The 19,642-nt window shown below is 35.3% G+C and overlaps 1 protein-coding gene across 1 annotated transcript; it reads left to right on the forward strand.

The window, feature by feature from the left end:
* Window positions 1-939: 939 nt before the first annotated feature.
* Window positions 940-17,560, forward strand: LOC110667984 (protein transport protein SEC31 homolog B). The gene is made up of 22 exons (XM_021828999.2): window positions 940-1,606; window positions 3,778-3,832; window positions 3,940-4,062; window positions 8,493-8,589; window positions 8,682-8,718; window positions 8,834-8,939; window positions 9,013-9,070; window positions 9,470-9,567; window positions 9,729-9,848; window positions 10,141-10,174; window positions 12,104-12,213; window positions 12,301-12,428; window positions 12,547-13,102; window positions 13,284-13,376; window positions 13,884-14,069; window positions 14,158-14,371; window positions 14,817-14,926; window positions 15,050-15,274; window positions 15,611-15,745; window positions 15,842-16,127; window positions 16,686-16,924; window positions 17,037-17,560. The coding sequence occupies exons 1-22, from the start codon at window positions 1,290-1,292 to the stop codon at window positions 17,130-17,132; spliced, it is 3,423 nt and encodes a 1,140-aa protein (XP_021684691.2). The 5' UTR covers window positions 940-1,289; the 3' UTR covers window positions 17,133-17,560.
* The last annotated feature ends 2,082 nt before the right edge of the window (window positions 17,561-19,642 follow it).

Here is a 19,642-nt window from a genome sequence, read left to right on the forward strand (position 1 = left end):
TTTTGACTCGATTCAATTTTAAAGAAAAAAAAAATAATTTGATCTGAATAGAATCGAATAATATTTTTTATTTTTAAATTAATTTATTTTTATGAGGAATTTATGAATTATATGTAATTATATATATATATAAACTGATTAATTTCATTGATTAATGGTCATTAGGTTCAAACTAAGGTTAAAATTAATTAAAGTAATTTAAAAATTAAGTTTAAATTAAAAAAATAAGTAAAATTTAAAACTATTTGATTTGAACCGAATCGAATCGAAATAAAGTGATTTGATTCAATTCGACTTTTTATTTATTTCTGTTCGATTTTAAAATATAGTAATTTAATTTTAATAATTTAATTCAGTTTGATTCGATTTGAATCGAATGCTCACCCACAAACGAAACTGTGACCATGTTTTAAAAATGATAAATTACCACTTATTTTTTGAGTTTTTAGAAAATTTATAATTTGATTTTTATATTTTTAAATTAAAATAATTTAATTTTTTATAATTTAAGTTTTCTTTCAAGTTTTTCGCGTAATTAATTGTTAATTATAATAAAAATTATTAAAATGTCTTTAATTATATATTTTTAATTAAAATAATTTAATTCAAAATTTTTATATTATAAATAAAATAATTTTTTAATTTAAATTTTATAAATAAAACAGTCTTTTCTAATATAAATTTTAGTAATTAAATTTTTTAAATTATAAAATTTATAGAGAAAAAATTGAAAATTTTGACTGAAACTTGTCAATATCCTATTGGAAACATGACGAGCAACGAATTGTTTCTCACGTAACTTGATCCTCTGGGACTACAACTACGTAATTCCCCTCTCCACACGCCATCATAACAAGTACAAAACCGACACTATGACCCTTAAACCTCTTACGCGCAAGTTAAAAGCGAGAGCATCAACTTGTTTGCCGTAGACAATCATAGCCAATAATCCACATAGTCCGAGTTAAAGCTGAGACTCTGAAACTAAAAACCCCACGAAATGCAAAAATAAAAAAAGAAAAATTTCGCTTTATTATCATCTCTCACGCAGAACCAGAGCCAGACCGAGAGAGAGAGAGAGATAGAGAGAGCATAGTGTCAAAGTCTCTCATCAGATCAAGCCCTAGTTTTATCTCTCATTTATTCAATTCTCAAACTTCTCAATCTCAGATCCACTTTCTCTCTCAATTTTTATACTTGAATTGGCATTTCCTCCTTTTATACATAGGTTTGATAGGGAGGTAGATTTTGATTTTTTTCCCTTGTTTTGTTTTTTCGGTTTTATTACTATGGCGTGTATAAAATCGGTGAATAGATCGGCGTCCGTGGCGCTGGCGCCGGATGCACCGTATATGGCAGCAGGGACAATGGCAGGAGCTGTGGATCTATCCTTCAGCTCGTCCGCTAGTCTCGAGATCTTCAAGCTTGATTTCCAATCGGATGATCGTGATCTTCCTTTGGTTGGCGAGTTTCAAAGCTCCGAGAGATTTAACCGTCTCGCTTGGGGTAGAAATGGATCCGGGTCTGACCAGTATTCTCTTGGACTCATTGCGGGTGGGCTTGTTGACGGTAGTATCGATATTTGGAATCCTCTGAAGCTGATTCGGTAATTCGAAGCTAACCTTTACTTAGGACATGTGTTTCATTTTCGTGATTTGAATGTGATTACTACTGAATTGCCGTTTGAGTTGAATTGGCCTTGAAATTGCCTGTACATGAGAGAATTTTGGGGTGTTGGATAGTTGTTTAGGGATTACTTTGAGATCTGGTCCAGGCTAAATCACCAAGTTAGCATTAGGTTTCTGTCGCTTTTAACTGAATTGAAATTGAACGCGTTGATGGTGACATCTTTTCGTTACTGTCTGAATTTAAAGTCTGAGTATTGACGCCTCAAGACTCTATAAATTGGAATGATTTCATTTCATTTCAATTCAACTAGTAGGTTGTCAAATTTGAATATCAAGCATGTGGAATTGAAAATGGAAATAATTCAGGCGTTTTATGGTCTATGAAAGGCTATTGTCTCCAATCCTTTTTCCCCCATTTTATGTAATTATAAATTTAGTTGCTTCTGAAGTTTGAGTTGAGTTTTTCTGTTTATTTGTTTTGAATTGCGGGGAAGGAGAAAAAAGTATGGAGTTGCACCCTAATCTTATTTAATGGTCGATGCATGGCTGGATAAATGCCAACCACATGGAATTGAACTATGGTGCGGTTCAATTTGGATAAGCATTCATTTTGTTCTCATAAATTTGAGTTGAGTTTATTTGGTGCTGTATCAGAATCTAACAATTAATTGGAAAAAAAATATCTGGATGGTCGATGGGAAAAATTGAATGAGGTTTAGATAGTTTGTTAAATGTGGACAAAGAGTAGAATTTTATGTGGTCCATGCCTAGCCATTTGCATGGTGATTAGTGAAGTTTTTTGTCAGATTCGATTCAAATTGTTGATGAACTTCTTAAACTTTCATCTTTCTATCCTTTATTGTCTCTCTTTGAAATGATTTTACTCTTAGTTGTGTTTGATTGTGTTTGCTGTTTTGAGGGAATTGGGGGATAGAGGAATGAGAAGATTTTGGAATTTAGATGGTTAATGGGTTGCTAGACAGGTGGTGGTTGGACATTGGAAATTATGATTTAATTGGATTGGGGGTCTTCTCTAGGCAAAATATTTTCTATTCCCTTTGTTTGTAATGGAGAATTTTATAAGAATTTAATTCAATTGATTTCTTTTTAGTCAATTCTCATGTTTGGAATGAAAAAATTTCATTATTTTTTAACTTACAAAGTTTACCTTTTAAAAGAAGTAGAAATCAAGCATGGTTTTTTGAGAATTCAATTGAATTCTTTTCTTACAAATGATTTGTTCTAAAGGAGGCCATTATCTTTATGTGACTTGGATAATAGTTGTCAAATATTCCAAGCATATTCAAGCCCTAGGTCATGTACCTTTCTAATGCTAAGGTTGGGCCCCATCCCCGAGGCCTTTTAGGGGATCCTTGGCATGTGCATTAGAAGCCCAGGGGATTCTCTGTAGTTCTCTCTTTATTTGTTGGTTTTGATCTATCATTGGATTTTTTGTTGTATGCCTCTATGATTTGCTTTTGAGCTTTGAATGATACCACCACCTGCATTAATAAAGTACAATTATATACTATAAACTCTTAAATTGTGAACATTCCAATTTTATTTGGTACTGTAATACTAATGAAAGTTGCCTCTCTTCTTCCCAATAAACTTGACTGTCTTGAGAAGCATCATATGCAAGTAAATTGGGCACTCTGTTAGAAATTATGGATGAAGAAGTGACTAAGTTAGAGGTGGCAAATGAAGAGGAATGAGAAATTGATAATCTTAAATCCAATAAGTTGCACAAGGAGGAGATGAGGATGGTCTTTTTTAATTCATGATATAAAGGTTACTTTTTTTTTTTTTGATAATCACACTGCTTATAAAATATAATTTTGTGCTTTATTATCTTGTGTGTTTTTTTAATTTTCTTTGGTGGTAGTTGCTATTTTCTTGGCATTTTTGTGTGTTTGTTGAACTAAGCTTGGTACTATAGGACATTGGCAATGATGCCTTCATTTCACCTGTCTGTTCATTTATTTGGCTTAAAAAGTTCTTTGTTTCTTTAAAGCCATTGAAAAATATAAAGACTTAATATCCTCTGCATTGTTTAGTTGTCTTTTTTCAGAACAGAAGATATGGATGTAAGTTCTTCCCTTTGGTAAACGAAATCTTATTCTTGTCAATTTGTAATTTTTTTTCCCAGTTCGGAGACTAGTGAAAGCGCTCTTGTTGGACATCTATCAAATCATAAAGGGCCTGTAAGTTCCTTCTTTTGTAATAAACTTCATTATTAGTGATTGGCTCAATCATATCTTTGGCATATGATGGTTGCTTGGCTTGCTTGCGCCTTGTCTCTCTATTTCAGGTTCGTGGTCTTGAATTTAATACCTTTACCCCTAACCTACTTGCATCTGGTGCTGATGATGGTGAAATTTGCATCTGGGATTTGGCTGCACCTTCAGAGCCTTCTCATTTCCCTCCTCTAAAGGTACTCTGAGTTTGAAGCTTTTAATTGCTTAAAACTTTTATTTGAGCATAAATATATTTTCCGAAATTGAGATATTTCTTGAATCCAAGTCTTACCATTGAAAAGAAACACTTTGTGATGTAAACTTCATAGCTACATAAACATAAGGTGTTTCTGCGCAAGTACCTGAGACCAATCCATTTGAGAATTCCAGTGGCATGTCTTCAATGTTGACTACATGAGGGGCAAAATAACTCTTTGGTTACTGCTATTGGAATCAATGTGGATGGCTTAAGGCTGTTTTCTCTCCTTTTTTTTTTTTTCCTGTATGTTGGGGGGAGGAATTGTGGTTTACCGGAAAGGAGAGAAATAAGAACGGAGTGGGTATAATCATAGACAGGACATTGAAAGACGCAGTAGTAGCTGTGAAAAGAGTAGGAGATAGAATTATACTAGTAAAGCTAGTACTAGACGGAGAAACAATAAATATAGTTAGTGCTTATGCCCCACAAATAGGACTAGACAGTGAGAGTAAACAAAGGTTTTGGGAAGATATGGATGATTTAATGCAAAGCATACCGAATGAAGAGAATGTTTTCATTGGTGGAGATTTGAATGGACATGTAGGAAGTGATAGGCAAGGTTATGAGAATGTTCATGGAGGTTTTGGTTTTGGCAGTCGAAATGAGGAGGGAAAAAGCATCCTGGATTTTGCTATGGCATACGACCTAATACTAGCAAATACCTACTTTATAAAAAGAGAGTCACATTTAGTGACTTTCAAAAGTGGGCAACATAGAAGCCAAATCGACTTCCTCTTAACCAGGAAGACAAATAGAGCTCTATGCAAGGATTGCAAGGTCATTCCAGGAGAGGCTTTAACAAGTCAACATAGGTTGGTGGTCTTGGATGTCAAGTTTAGGAACAATTCAAGTAAGGTCAGAAGAAATAGTGTAGCTCGAACAAAGTGGTGGGAGTTCAAAGGAGTAAAGCAAGTGAAGTTCAAAAATGAGCTTCTTGAGTCCAAGTATGGAAGCTAGATATGGAGGCCAATGATATGTGGATACAGATGGCATCAAAGATTAGAGAAGTAGCTAGAAAAGTACTTGGGGAGTCTAAAGGACATGGACCACCTTCAAAAGAGAGATGGTGGTGGAATGAGGAAGTACAAAAGGCAGTGAAGAGAAAAAGGGAATGGTATAAGAAATTACCTAAATGTGATAATAATGAGGCATATGAACAGTACAAGATAGCAAAGATAGAGGCAAAAAAGGCAGTTAGCCAAGCAAGAGCACAGGCCTTTGAAAAGTTATATGAGAAACTTGGAACTAAAGAAGGGGAGAAAGATATTTATAGATTAGCAAGGAGTAGAGAAAGGAAATGTCAAGATCTCAATCAAGTTAGGTGCATTAAGGATAAAGAAGGAAAAGTGTTGGTGAAAGATGAGGACATTAAAGAAAGATGGAGAAATTATTTTAATGATCTCTTTAATAATAGTCAAAATGGAAATAACGTGAATATAGATTATAGAACAATAGAAAAGAATGTAAATTATACTAGAAGGATTAGATCTTTAGAAGTAAAGGAAGCACTTAAGAGAATGAAAGTAGGTAAAGCCTGTGGACCCGATGAAATACCAATTGAAGTGTGGAAGTATTTGGGAGATATGGGAGTGGCATGGTTAACTAAATTATTTAATAAGATTCTAAACTCAAAGAAAATGCCTGATGAATGGAGGAAGAGTATTTTAGTACCTATTTTTAAAAATAAGGGAGACATACTGAGTTGCTCAAACTATAGGGGAATTAAACTCATGAGCCATACTATGAAGTTGTGGGAGAGAGTTGTGGAGCATCGACTACGTCATGATACTTCTATCTCTCTCAATCAATTTGGTTTCATGCCTGCTCGTTCAACTATGGAAGCGATCTTTCTCATTAGAAGCTTGATGGAGAAATATAGAGATGGGAAGAAAGATCTACACATGGTTTTTATTGATTTGGAGAAGGCTTATGATAGTGTTCCAAGAGAGGTCTTATGGAATGCGTTAGAACAAAAGAGGGTATCTATTAGGTACATACAAGTATTGAAAGATATGTATGAAGGAGCAACTACTATTGTGCGACAAAGGAGGGGACACAAGAGATTTTCCGATCTCAATTGGATTACACCAAGGATCAGCCATAAGCCCTTACCTTTTTACATTAGTTTTAGATAAACTGACGAAACATATACAAGAGAGTATTCCTTGGTGCATGATGTTTGCGGATGATATTGTTCTGATAGATGAGACACGAGAAGGAGTCAATAGGAAGTTAGAACTTTAGAGAAGTACTCTAGAGTCAAAGGGTTTTAAGTTAAGTAGAACGAAGACAGAATACATGCATTGCAAGTTCAGTGAAGGCCAAACTGGTGATAGGGTAGGAGTTAGTTTGAATGGAGTGGCACTGTCCCAAAGTAATCACTTTCAATATCTAGGCTCAGTCCTTCAAGTAGATGGGGGATGTGAGGAGGATGTTAGTCATAGGATTAAAGCCGGATGGTTGAAGTGGAGACGTGCCACGGGAGTTTTATGTGATCGTAAGATTCCCAATAAATTAAAAGGAAAATTTTACCGTACAGCCATACGACCGGCTATGCTATATGGTAGTGAGTGTTGGGCACTGAAAGAGTCGTATGCATCTAAGATAAGAGTTGTAGAGATGAGAATGTTAAGGTGGATGAGTGGTCATACTAGACTAGATAAAGTCCGTAATGAAAGTATTAGAGAAAAGGTAGGAGTGGTGCCAATTGAAGATAAGTTGAGAGAAGGGAGATTGAGGTGGTTTGGTCATGTGAAGCGTAGACATACGGAGGCTCCAGTTAGACAAGTAGAGCACATTAGGCTAGAGGATAGAAAGAAAAAAAGGGGTAGACCTAAATTGACTTGGAGGAGAGTAGTACAGCATGACTTAGAAGCATTATACATTTCTGAGGATTTAACCCAAAATCGTTCAGAGTGGAAAAAGCGAATCCATATAGCCGACCCCAAATTTTTGGGATAAATGCTTAGTTGAGTTGAGTTGAGTTTATGTTGGGGGGAGGGGTGTTGATTGTTCAGTCCTTACTTTGTGAACTGTGGAAAGCACTGTTAAATTAGCTGAGAAGGATTTGGGTTGGTTTTGGTATGAAATCAAAGGATTTGCTTGCTGGAAGCTTTAGAAATAAAACAGAAAAGGGCTATTTTCTGGTTTTTGGATCACTAGAGGGGACAGAGTAGCAGGAAAAACTTTTCACTAATAGAAGATTAACTTGAGGCTTAGCCAATGCAATTGAAAGGTATCTTTGAAATTAGCAGGAGCCAATTATGTTGGGTGCCAATGAGTTGGACAAGGTTTTATTGTTTTGTGCCTCTTCAGTTATAGTATTTTTTGAGGTTTGATGCAGATAGAATATGCTTATATTGCTGTTTTAATTTGGAAGGAAAAGTAGGGAATATGGTCTCATTGCAGTTTTGATTTGGAAGGAGAACTCAAGAGTCTTATCAAAGCTTCTTAGTAATCTTTCTTTTGTTGAAATGTAGTAGCTTTTATGATGGCCAGTTATTTTGAAGTGAAGAAATCTTGTTGATTAGGCACTCAAATTTGGAGAAGTAAACAGCTGTGTCACACAAATAATAATTTTTGAAATCCAACAAATTGTGACTGGAGCTATTGGTGGGACCCACATTGCTTTTGCAAATGTCAACTACTTTTATATCTTGAACTTGCATGTATTGGAGCATGATTGCAATTTGCAAATAAGTTCCTGTCGTGACTGCTTGATGAAAGCTTGTGATATAAGAGATATCTTGAAGAAAATGCTTGGCATAGTGAAGAAATTTTCTTGGAATGTTGGTTGACTATATTTTTTTATGCTTACACATATCCTTTTTGATGGATGTGGTGGTGTTAAAATTTGTGTGACTGTTGCATATTTAATCTCAACATTGAATCTTTAAATTATCCTTTATGCATTGCACAATTGCTATAGGAGTAGTGGATGTTGTTTTCCATGTCTAAAATGGATGTGTAACACCTAGTTGAGCCTGAGACTTATTCTTGATGTGGTGGAGATTGGGTAGAAGGGTTTGTGTTATTGTAGTGGAGATGTGATACGAGGTGTTGTTGCAATTTTACTTTGTACAAATCTTATTACCATACTGCTTTTGCATGTGGCTTGTTGTATTGCTTAACTTGCTTTGAGAGGCTTCTTTATACTGGACCTAGTTCTTGTTTCTTTCTTTCTTTATACTGGACCTAGTTCTTGTTTCTTTCTTTCTTTCTTTCCTTCCCCTGTTTCCTCTTTCTCTGTTCTTTTTTTTCCTTTTGTTCAATCTGCAAGAGCCTCTTCTTTTGTTCTTGGACCCTGGAGGTTTTGCTAGATGATCATTTTTGTTATTTTATATGCCAAACCTGGTGAATCTTTTGCAGGGTAGTGGTGCTGCTGCACAAGGTGAAATTTCTTATGTTTCTTGGAATAGCAAAGTTCAACATATATTGGCATCCACATCCCTCAATGGAATAACTGGTGAGGAAGCAAAGTGGGCTTACATTTTATTTTATTTTATTTTTTCATTATATTATATAGATTGGAGCACCGAATATTTTTGCATTTTGCAGTTGTGTGGGACTTAAAGAAGCAGAAACCAGTGATATCGTAAGTTGCTTCCTACTACATTTCACTGATTGTCTAGGCATCTCTGCATGACACTCCAATAATATAATTTGTTTATGCTCCAATGCAAGTTGATGCTGTATCTGTAATTTAATAGTGTTGAAGATTCAGTTAGAAGGAGGTGTTCTGTCTTACAGTGGCATCCTGACGTTGCCACTCAGCTTATTATTGCGTCTGATGATGACAGCTCTCCAGCTTTGCGGGTAATGACTTTGTATATTTGTTGGAATTAATTTATTTAAAGATATTCTAATTCATAAAACTCTTTGCAAGCAGCTTTGGGATATGCGAAACACAATGACCCCTGTGAAAGAGTTTGTGGGGCACACTAAAGGTATGTTGCTGTATGATCCATTATCTCTAATTTCTAGATGTTATTTATGTTTTTATATATTGAAGTTTCAGCTTGCCCATAATTTTCACAATGCATTTAACTATGGCATACACTCACTGGATTAATAGGGCAATAGTAATCCACTGTTTCTAGATTATTATGTATGTATTTGTTTAAGGACTTGGATTTATATGTCTTTTGGGATGTCTATATAAAATATTCTTGATTTCAGGCTTCATATCTCTCTCATTTTGTCCATTTGTTCTTAATTCTTTGCGATAGTGTTTATGGGATGTTTAATGCTTTTGTACTTTGATTTGAAAACCATTTATCATAATAAGAATTTATTGAATGCTTATGATTGTTGGTTTCATATTTTTTACTTATTTCTTGAAACAGGTGTAATTGCAATGTCATGGTGTCCAAGTGACAGTTCCTATTTGCTTACCTGTGCTAAAGATAATCGAACTATTTGCTGGAACACTATAACTGGAGAGGTAGGGAAGTTAATTGATATTTGCTTTTCTTTGGATGTCCTGAGATTTTTTATGAACTTTATCTAGACTTTTTTACTTTTTACTTTCTTTTATTATTGTGAGTGTTTGTTGTATATGGTACTTGCATTTTGTTGACACTTTCTTTTCAAAAATTGGTGTAGATTGTCCGTGAATTGCCTGCTGGTGCCAACTGGAACTTTGATGTACACTGGTATCCAAAGATACCAGGAGTTATCTCAGCATCTTCTTTTGATGGAAAGATAGGCATTTACAACATTGAGGTATAAATTTGTTTTAGTTGTCTTCCTTTTCAATCAGCAGCAAACTTATAACCGCAACCAAACCAATCATATGTGAGTGGCTGAAACTGTTTTTATAGTGGGATGAACAGAATTGGCATGGTAATGAAATAAAGTCTGTTGGAATACCTTTTATTTAAAGAAGAATCAGAAAGCATTTTGAGAGTGAATATAACTTGCTTACGGTTCTACTGTTGATTTTTCTACCTTGATAATGATTCTAATCTGATTTTCCAAATATTTTACTAATACCATTGCGGATCTTACTGTTCAGGGTTGCAGTGCTGGGGAGAGTGATTATGGAGCAGGTAATGTTGTCTAGTCTGGAAGCATTGTGGGTTTATTTACCTTTTATTATAAGTTGCTTAAGACATCGGCTTGTAATTGGTCAGTTGCATTACACCAAGGTTCAGCTGTAAGCCCTTACTTTTTTACATTAGTTTTAAATAAATTGACGAAACATATACAAGAGAGTATCCCTTGGTGCTTGATGTTTGCGAATGATATAGTTCTGATAGTTGAGACACGAGAATAAGTCAATAGAAAGCTAGAGCTTTGGAGAATCACTTTAGAGTTAAAGGGCTTTAAGTTAAGTAGAACGAAGACAGAATATATGCATTACAAGTTTTATGAAGGCCGAACTGGTGATAGAGAATGAGTAGTACTGCCCTAAAGTAATCACTTTAAATATCTCGGCTCAATCCTTCAAGTAGATGGGGGATGTGAGGATGATGTTAGTCATAGGATTAAAGCCAGATGGTTGAAGTGGAGACATGTCACAGGAGTTTTATGTGATCGTAAAATTTCCAGTAAGTTGAAAGGAAAATTTTACCGTACAGCCATTTAACCTGCCATGTTATATGGTAGTGAGTATTGGGCACTAAAGGATCCGTATGTATCTAAGATAAGAGTTGCGGAGATGAGAATGTTAAGGTGGATGAGTGGTCATACTGAGTATTAGAGAAAAGGTAGGAGTGGTGTCAATTGAGGATAAGTTGAGAAAAGGGAGATTGAGGTGGTTTAGTCATATGAAGCGTAGACATATAGTGGCTCCAGTTAGACAAGTAGAGCACATTAAGTTAGAGGATAGAAAGAAAAGTAGGGGTAGACCTGACTTTGATGAGAGTAGTACAACATGACTCAGAAGCATTACACATTTTCGAGGACTTAACATAAAATTGTTTAGAGTGAAGAAAGAAAATCCATATAGCCGACCCCAAATTTTTGGGATAAAGGTTTAGTTGAGTTAAGTTGAGTTGAGCTGCTAAGATTAGGTCAAAACTTTGACCAATCTAGGACTAATAGAAACTGGTAGCTTTTCTTCTCTTTTTTTTTTTTTTGGCTAATTGTCATAGTTTTATTCTTAGAGGAAAAAATTATTTTGGCTTTCTTTGTTTCATGGAAGATGATGTCCATAGTAATGTTTGATAAGCTGGGAAAATTTTGTCAATGGAAAACCTTTTTCTGGTCAAAGGGAATTAAGTTATTTTTCCAATCTACAAATTGCAAAATGGATAGGAGACCCTGAGAGAACCACATTGGCACATTCAGGAGTCTACTAGCCACCAGTTGTAGCTACTAGCTAGCCACCCTCCACTGTTGGAGGTCATTGGCAACCGCTTCAATTTATCTTTATGGTGTATTGTTCTCATTTGTTTAAGCAAATTAACCAAATTTAAAAACATATAATTTTTTTTTGTCCAAAATTTATATGGTAATCTTCTTGGAAGGAAAATGCTTTTTCTACAGAAAATATTTTATTCACTGGAGTTATTTTCTCCTGAGCAAATGGAACCTTAGTTCCCAACTACCTTGATGATAGATTCCTCTTGGAAAGTGTAAAAAATTTTCTAGTGACTGTCAAATAAACGACTAACAGATTAGTATTTGATAGTGCATAATGGAAAGGCTCTTCTTATTTTACTTGAGGGTTTTGAATTAACCCGTCCCAACTGTATTTTGCTAGAATTGAAAGAAAGGATGGGAAATCTGTATTTTCAGGGTTGTTGCCCCACCAAAAAATATTTTTGTAATAGGTCCTGTCCTAGTCAGAAATATAGTGAAATTACTTTTCCTATTCCTTCTCTAACATGCATTGGCAGATTGTCTTATGTCTTGTCCTTTTATTTTTAAAATACTTTTTATTGTTATTTTTGTAATGCTTTCTGGTATATATCATCTATTTTGAAATTTTAACTTTTGGACATATTTTCTCATATGATTTTCTTTTTATGCAGTCACACTAAGAGCTCCAAAATGGTATAAACGTCCAGCTGGGGTGTCTTTTGGCTTTGGAGGAAAGCTTGTATCATTTCACCCTGGGTCATCTGCTGCAAGTGCTTCTGAGGTGTGTTTAGTTTTTGAGTATACTTTTTTTCCTTGATTTTCGAATTTTTTCCTTTGATTGATTATATCCTCTTCTATTTTATCCTAGGTCCTTTTGCATGACTTAGTTACAGAGCACAGTTTGGTGAGCCGTTCATCTGAATTTGAAGCCGCCATGCAAAATGGGGAGAAGTCATCACTAAAAGCATTATGTGAGAAAAAGTCTCAACAGTCTGAGTATGGCTTCTTTTCTGAGAAATGGATTTTCCCCTCTTTTTGATCAAGTGAAATTGTTTTCTTCTTCTTGTCGCAAATTGACTTATTGCACAACCTGTCTGGTCAATTATATTAACAGATCTGAGGATGACCGTGAAACTTGGGGCTTCTTAAAGGTTATGTTTGAAGAAGATGGGACAGCAAGGGTGAAGATGCTTACCCACCTTGGTTTCAGTGTACCTGTTGAAGGGAAAGAAGATGTACAGAATGATATCTCTCAACAAATAGATTCCATTCGACTTGATGATACAACTACAGATAAAGTGGGATATGAGAGTGTTAAAGAGGCCACTGTTTTCTCTGCAGATGATGGGGAAGATTTCTTTAACAATCTCCCAAGCCCCGCTGATACACCTAAATTTACTTCTACCAATAACATTGGAGCTGGGAATTCTGCTCCGTATGCAGAAGAAATAAAACAAGAACCAGATGTGCTGGAGGAGAGTGCTGATCCGTCATTTGATGATAGTATTCAGTGTGCTTTGGTTGTTGGGGACTACAAGGGTGCTGTTGCACAGTGCATAACTGCAAATAAAATCGCTGATGCTTTAGTTATTGCTCATGTTGGTGGTACTTCCCTGTGGGAGAATACTCGTGATCAATACCTTAAGATGAGCCGTTCACCTTACTTGAAGGTGGCTTAATCTTTAAAACTTCTTATGTTTTATTATTTTTTTTCTTCTTTATTTGGAAATGTTTTAAAGGAGCCAAGCTATTCATTTTATGTAAATGCATTTATGCATATGGTTATCAGTATCATATCATTTCATGATTCACTCAAGGATTCGACTTTAAGTTTACTGTTTCCACTTTCAGATTGTATCTGCAATGGTGAACAATGATCTCATGAGTCTTGTAAACACCAGGTCCCTGAAATACTGGAAAGAAACACTTGCTCTTCTATGTACAGTAAGTTTTTGGACTCGTATGATATCCTTTAGCGTAATTACTGACCTATTGTTGATTTGTTCTTTCTTCTTATTCCATTTTCTTCCTTGTATACCTTTTTAGTTAATATCATAAACTGATAGTTGAATGGTAGAAAAAAATGAGTGCATGCGAAATAGGCTGTATATGCATTTGGTTGCAGGAATTATTAGAGATATTTTCAGCACTTTTTTAACTAAAACTATTTTTGTTTCTTGCGGATATCCTTTTCTGGAAAATAATTGTCTGGAAACATTAGCACTTTGACTTGTGAGCAATAGTCAGGATATGTTAAGAGATCTTTTTCTTGCAAGTAGTAGGCACAAGATGATTTTAGCCTTTTGCTGCAGTTGTTATTGGTATGGATCTCATGTGCCTTACATAAAGGGGAAAAATGGGAAAATGAAAAGGCTTTTTTTAAAACAAAATAAATTTGCTAGATATCATTTGCACAGTGTATGTGATGTTTTCATCATAATGGATGATCAGTTCGCACAGAATGAGGAATGGAGTCTGCTATGTAATTCACTAGCTTCTAAGCTGATGACTGTTGGCAATACTTTGGCTGCAACTCTGTGTTTTATATGTGCGGGAAATATAGACAAAACTGTTGAAATTTGGTCAAGGAACTTGACAACTGAGTGCGAAGGGAAAACATATGTTGAACTTCTTCAGGTAAGTTTAAGCAATTAGTTGGACATGTTGTCTGCTTCAGGTAATTTTGATTCTGTATTGAAGCTCGGCAAATCTTCCTTCCTCTTAGGATTTAATGGAGAAGACTATTGTCCTTGCTTTGGCAAGTGGTCAGAAGCGATTCAGTGCATCTTTGTGCAAGCTTGTTGAGAAATATGCTGAGATTTTAGCCAGTCAGGGGCTTTTAACAACAGCAATGGAATACCTCAAACTTTTAGGGTCTGAGGAATTGTCCCCTGAACTTATAATCTTACGAGATCGTATTGCCCTCTCCACAGAACCTGGTATGTTCTTTGGTGAATATTTTCATATTATGATTAAACTTTGCAATCATCAATGGTTTGCTCTGTGTGTATTTGTTCTCTCTCTCTCTCTCTCTCTCTCTCTGTGTGTGTGTGTGTGTGTGTGTGTGTGTGTGTACTCCATACCAACACTTCTTTTATGTTTTTAGTAATCAGTAGTTAACAATTTTATGGGTGAATATTTTATGTTATATTAAATGTCAAGCAATTCAGGATGTTTCCTTCTTCATTTGGTTTGGTTCCCTTCTTTATGTGGTGTGAACATATTCTGACTAAGTACTACAATGTTTGATTTTTTGGTAGATGTTGAAGCATGTGATGTATTTTGTACATGAATCTGGCATTAATAGTAGAAGCAATGTTATGGCCAACCTTAGTTTGCATTCAAAATAAATATCAATTATAATTTGATTGATGTATGATGCAGATAAAGATGCCAAGACTACGGCTTTTGAAAATTCTCAACAGCAAGGTGGGTTACTATACCCTGAACAATCTAGTTTTGGTGTGTCTGACGCCTCCCAGCACTATTATCCGGTGGGTTCTCCGACACTTTACTGCTTTCCTACACATTACATTTTATTTCTTCTTACGGTGGGATTATGATGATGCTCAGTGTGAATGACAGTCGTTGCTTTAATTTGATGCTTTATTGCTTAGGAAACGGCACCATCACAAGTTCTTCAAAGCGTTCCTAGCAGTCCATACAGTGAAAATTATCAACAAACTCTTGGTCCTTCATATGGAAGAGGATATGGTGCTTCTACTCCATATCAGCCTGCACCACAGGCTGCCACATATCAGCCTGCACCACAGGCTGCCACATATCAGCCTGCACCACAGCCGGGAATGTTCATTCCATCTCAGGTGCCTGAGGTTCCTCAGGTATTTTTTTTATTATTATGTTCATCTTGATGTAAAATATAGCTAATTGGAAGCGTACTCTTATATAAGAGGTGCAATTTTGGTTTTCTATTTCTCAGTTTGAAATATTTTTAGTTTTTTTAATGCTTAGTGTACTGTCTTTGCTTCACAAATTATGTGGTAAAGTATTATCATCTTAGAGGACCAAATCCAATTTTTTTGCATATGAAGATCTAGTTTGAATGTTGATTGGGTTCATTAGCGTATCACTCAGTATTGTAGATCATGCGGTTGTTGAAAATATTGTTTAATAATATGATTAGATGACATTACTTTTCACCCTGTTTTTGCATGTAGGCAAATTTTGCTCCACCTTCTGCTGCCACTCAACAAGCTGTGAGTGTGAGGTCTTTTGTTCCATCAAATAATGTCCCTGTTCTGAAAAATCCAGAGCAATACCAGCAACCCACATTGGGCTCTCAGTTATATCCTGTATGCACATCTAGGGAAAATTTCAAATTCAGTTTTGCAAGCAAGTTTTTCTTTTTTTTTTTAGTTCATTTGCTGAATTCTGTGTGCTTGTTTCAGGGGACTGCTAATGCTGCTCATCACCCTGTACAGCCTCCAGCTGGTTCACAAGGTCCTATTACATCTCAAGTGGGCCCTGTGCCTGGCCATAAAATACCACAGGTTGTGGCCCCCACTGCAACACCCATGGGATTTAGGCCTGTAACAAATTCTGGGGTTGTTCAAAGACCTGGAATGAGCTCAATGCAACCTCCTAGTCCTACTCAGTCAGCATCAGTACAAGCAGCAGCGGCACCAGCTGCTCCACCACCTACAGTACAGACAGTTGATACTTCAAATGTACCTGGTATTGAAAAAATTCTCTTGTTGATTAAAATGTGTTGTCATTAGTAATTTATTCACCGTGCATTTTTTTTGTCTTTAGTATCTTTGATTCTACTTCTAGTTTTAGAAAAAGTTTTACTTGTAGTACAGAGCTGTATTCTGATAGTATTTAAGTCAAGTCTGAAGTTTGATGCTTGTTATGAGTGGCATTCAGAGACTGGAGCCTGTCTGATGCTTCTAGTGATTGATTGCTCTATGAGTACTGTAGTGTTATGTGGAAGATGCAATTATTAACACAAATAAATAAATAAAAGCATTGTGGGTATGTTATTTACATTTTTTGAGTGGTGCTCAGACATACAAAATAAAATGCATTGAGGCTTGTCAAGAATTTGTCAATATGTCTGCAGCTGTGAATGACTGGCTGTTGAAGAATTCAAAACTGTAATATTTAGTTATGCTAGATGAATAATTTGGGAGGCCAAACTTCCTTTTTAGTAATGTTTGTAGTAATAGCAGCTTTGTTTTTTAATGCGATGCTTTCTGATAAGTTAACTTGTTTTGGCATAATCTGCTACAGCTCATCAGAAACCTGTCATTACAACGTTGACAAGACTTTTTAATGAGACATCAGAGGCTTTGGGAGGTTCACGTGCAAATCCAGCCCGAAAACGCGAAATAGAAGACAATTCAAGGAAAATTGGCGCCTTGTTTGCGAAGCTCAACAGCGGTGATATATCAAAAAATGCTTCTGACAAGCTTATTCAGCTCTGTCAGGCATTAGATAAGAATGATTTTAGCACAGCCCTGCAAATCCAGGTATGTGTAATGAAATTCTGAAAGCCATTTATGCTGACAATATTTATATGTAAACCTGTAATAGATCATAGGCTCTAACTGCTGCTAATTCTATTTTTTGTCCATTTAACAGGTACTTCTTACGACAAGCGAGTGGGATGAGTGTAATTTCTGGCTTGCAACGCTCAAAAGAATGATAAAGACAAGGCAGGGTGTGAGATCAAGTTAAAAACACAAAATCATCATTTCCATTTCATAGGTGTGGTAACGCTTCTTGGGGGCTGGTTATTTCTTTCTTCAGTGTACACAAGAACAAATTTCTAGATTGCAACTACAGGGTTTTGGATCATAGTCCTCGATCTCGCCTGCAAAAATTTCAGCAACAGGAATGCACATTCTGGAAGCAATTAGTGAAGGATAGTTTTCACGACATTTACTGAACTAGTTGCCGATGGTTCCTTTTTCACTTAGGCATTTGTAGCATTCAGGAATAGAGTTTGTTTTTAGCCCGCCAGTGTTTTTACAGATTCATTTTTGGTGCGAATCATTACAAATCTACTTCTGTCACCTTGATTGCCCGTGAGATTTTTGTCATTAATATGAACATTCAGATAAAAGTTCTAATAACATTATTGATCTTCAAGTGTTTCAGACCAACATTCCCCCCATCTGATTGAACCATTAACCTGTTCACGTGGTCCCTTCACCGGATCAACCTTTGGGCAGCCAGGTTTAATAGCACTGGAATAAAGTACTTGAGAATGCCAAAAGAATGATTAATGCAATAGTCAAGAAAACCAGTTGGCCTCTTAATTTTAATCGTCATGCTTCTGGAGATTTCTCAAGTCAAATTCTCCCTCCTTCTACGCACCATTCATCCTTTCAATAAGTCAGGCAGGCTCACGAGAATTAGAGGACTAATTCCCAGTAGAATGAAAGAGAAGGGAACTAATCTTTCCAGCAGAGCCAATAACAAAGGGACAAAAGAACAGGCACTCAATGAAATGAGTGCCTTGAACATTTTCCCTAGCTTGGTACAAACATCATAGTTTCTTTTATATTATGACACCTCCCTTATCCTTACAAAGCTCAGCACTTCTTCCCATGAACTAAATATTTTTCAGAACAATAACTATTGCTTCCCAAGTAAAAAAAATAAATTAAATAATCACATTGATCCAATAAAGAGGATTCAAGAATCTGGGTTTTTAACTTTCATCTCAAGAGTTTATGCATGGCACTTACTGTTTATGAAAAGGAGAGGCACAACACATGCCATTAGAAGTGTATGTGAGCTGTAAAGCCTTGGTAAATGGGTAGGAATAAAAATGTTCCTATATGCTGCTAATAGCTACAGACACTATTTGTTTCTATCTTCCAGTTATTGGAGTTTTAGTCAATATCTGAGCCATTATCTTCTTGTCTAGATCATTGGGTATTCAAATTGCTTGTACCAAAGAGCGTTTTGTCTCCTCTGAAAAAAAATTATTATGTCAATGAACTTAGCGCTTGTGTAGTCCTTTTCTTGGGCAAGGCATTTCATATAGTTGAAAATGTGTTGAGATGTTCCTATACAAGAATATAAAGATAAATGTCAAGAAACAATACTATTTCTCCATGATTTAGCATTCTGCAAAAAGAGTGTCCTTGGATTTCTTGGAAATGAAAATTTTCTTGTTTTATACTTCACCATTGGCACTTATCTTAAAATCCTAATTTTGTAACTTTATATGAGATTAATTCCAGATTGCCTATCTGCATATATACTGATTTATTTAATTAGTAATTCAGCATTTTGATACACTTGTTTCATATCTATTTAGGTTTCTCTTTGGATTGAGGTGGACATGTAAAAAAATGATTTTTTACCAATATCATTTTAAATGCAGTTAAAAAGCAGTGGAGTTAATTTAAATTTTTATAATTAAAATATGTTAAATTTAATTTCAATTAATTTTTAATATTCTCTAATTAGCATATTTAAGCAAGTGTTTTTCTTTACAGTAAATTTAATATGCCTTGCCCTTCTTCCATCAAGTCATTGAATTAATAATTAAATAATGGAATGACTACCTATCTTGTTTATTACAATTTAAATTACCCCAATTTTTTCTCCTCCTTTTAGGCAGGAGATAGGAGTTTATCTGTAAAAAATGAGTTATATATCAAATTAGGGCATTTAAATGGCTACCGAAATGCTTAATCTAGTTTGATTCAGTGACTAAAGGTACAATGCTCGACCTGGCAAAGTTAGGTTCGAGAGGGTTTCTACTACAAAGGGACAACTAAGAACATGAAAGAACCTTAAATGGATATTCCTATATGCTGTTACCTTAAAGACTGGTCTAAAAGCAAAAGATGATTAGTAAATGGAAAGACAAGATATGAGTGATATTCTTAAATAGCCATATCTTTTGAGTTTTTTGACCAAGAAACTCTGAAAGCCATCATCACATCCATGGGGGCATTCATGGCACCCAACAATAAAGGGAAAGTGAAACTTTCTTTCAAGTGAAAGTGAAAGCAAATCACCAAATATTTCAAAGGAAAAGAAAAGGAAAGAGAAAATAAAGGGATAATCATGATTACAAATATAAGAAGAAAGAAGAATACAGTTGGCCTACATGGAGGAATTTAAATTCTTGATCTAAGTTAGGTGGATTAATCCAGATTAGAGAAGAGTCCCTGGTTGACCAAATATATTCTTAAAAAAAAATAATTAAAGAAAAGGGTTAGCTA

The sequence above is a fragment of the Hevea brasiliensis genome, chromosome 8 (assembly GCF_030052815.1).
Source record: "Hevea brasiliensis isolate MT/VB/25A 57/8 chromosome 8, ASM3005281v1, whole genome shotgun sequence".
In the NCBI taxonomy this organism is placed as follows: Eukaryota; Viridiplantae; Streptophyta; class Magnoliopsida; order Malpighiales; family Euphorbiaceae; genus Hevea; species Hevea brasiliensis.

Bases quoted from the DNA above. Each gene is read 5' to 3' on its own strand.
- LOC110667984 (XM_021828999.2), top strand. From the start codon at position 1,290: ATGGCGTGTATAAAATCGGTGAATAGATCGGCGTCCGTGGCGCTGGCG. The intron at 8,719-8,833 runs GTAAGTTGCTTC...GTAATTTAATAG, and splicing joins AAGCAGAAACCAGTGATATC to TGTTGAAGATTCAGTTAGAA. The intron at 15,275-15,610 runs GTATTTTTTTTA...TTTTGCATGTAG, and splicing joins AGGTGCCTGAGGTTCCTCAG to GCAAATTTTGCTCCACCTTC.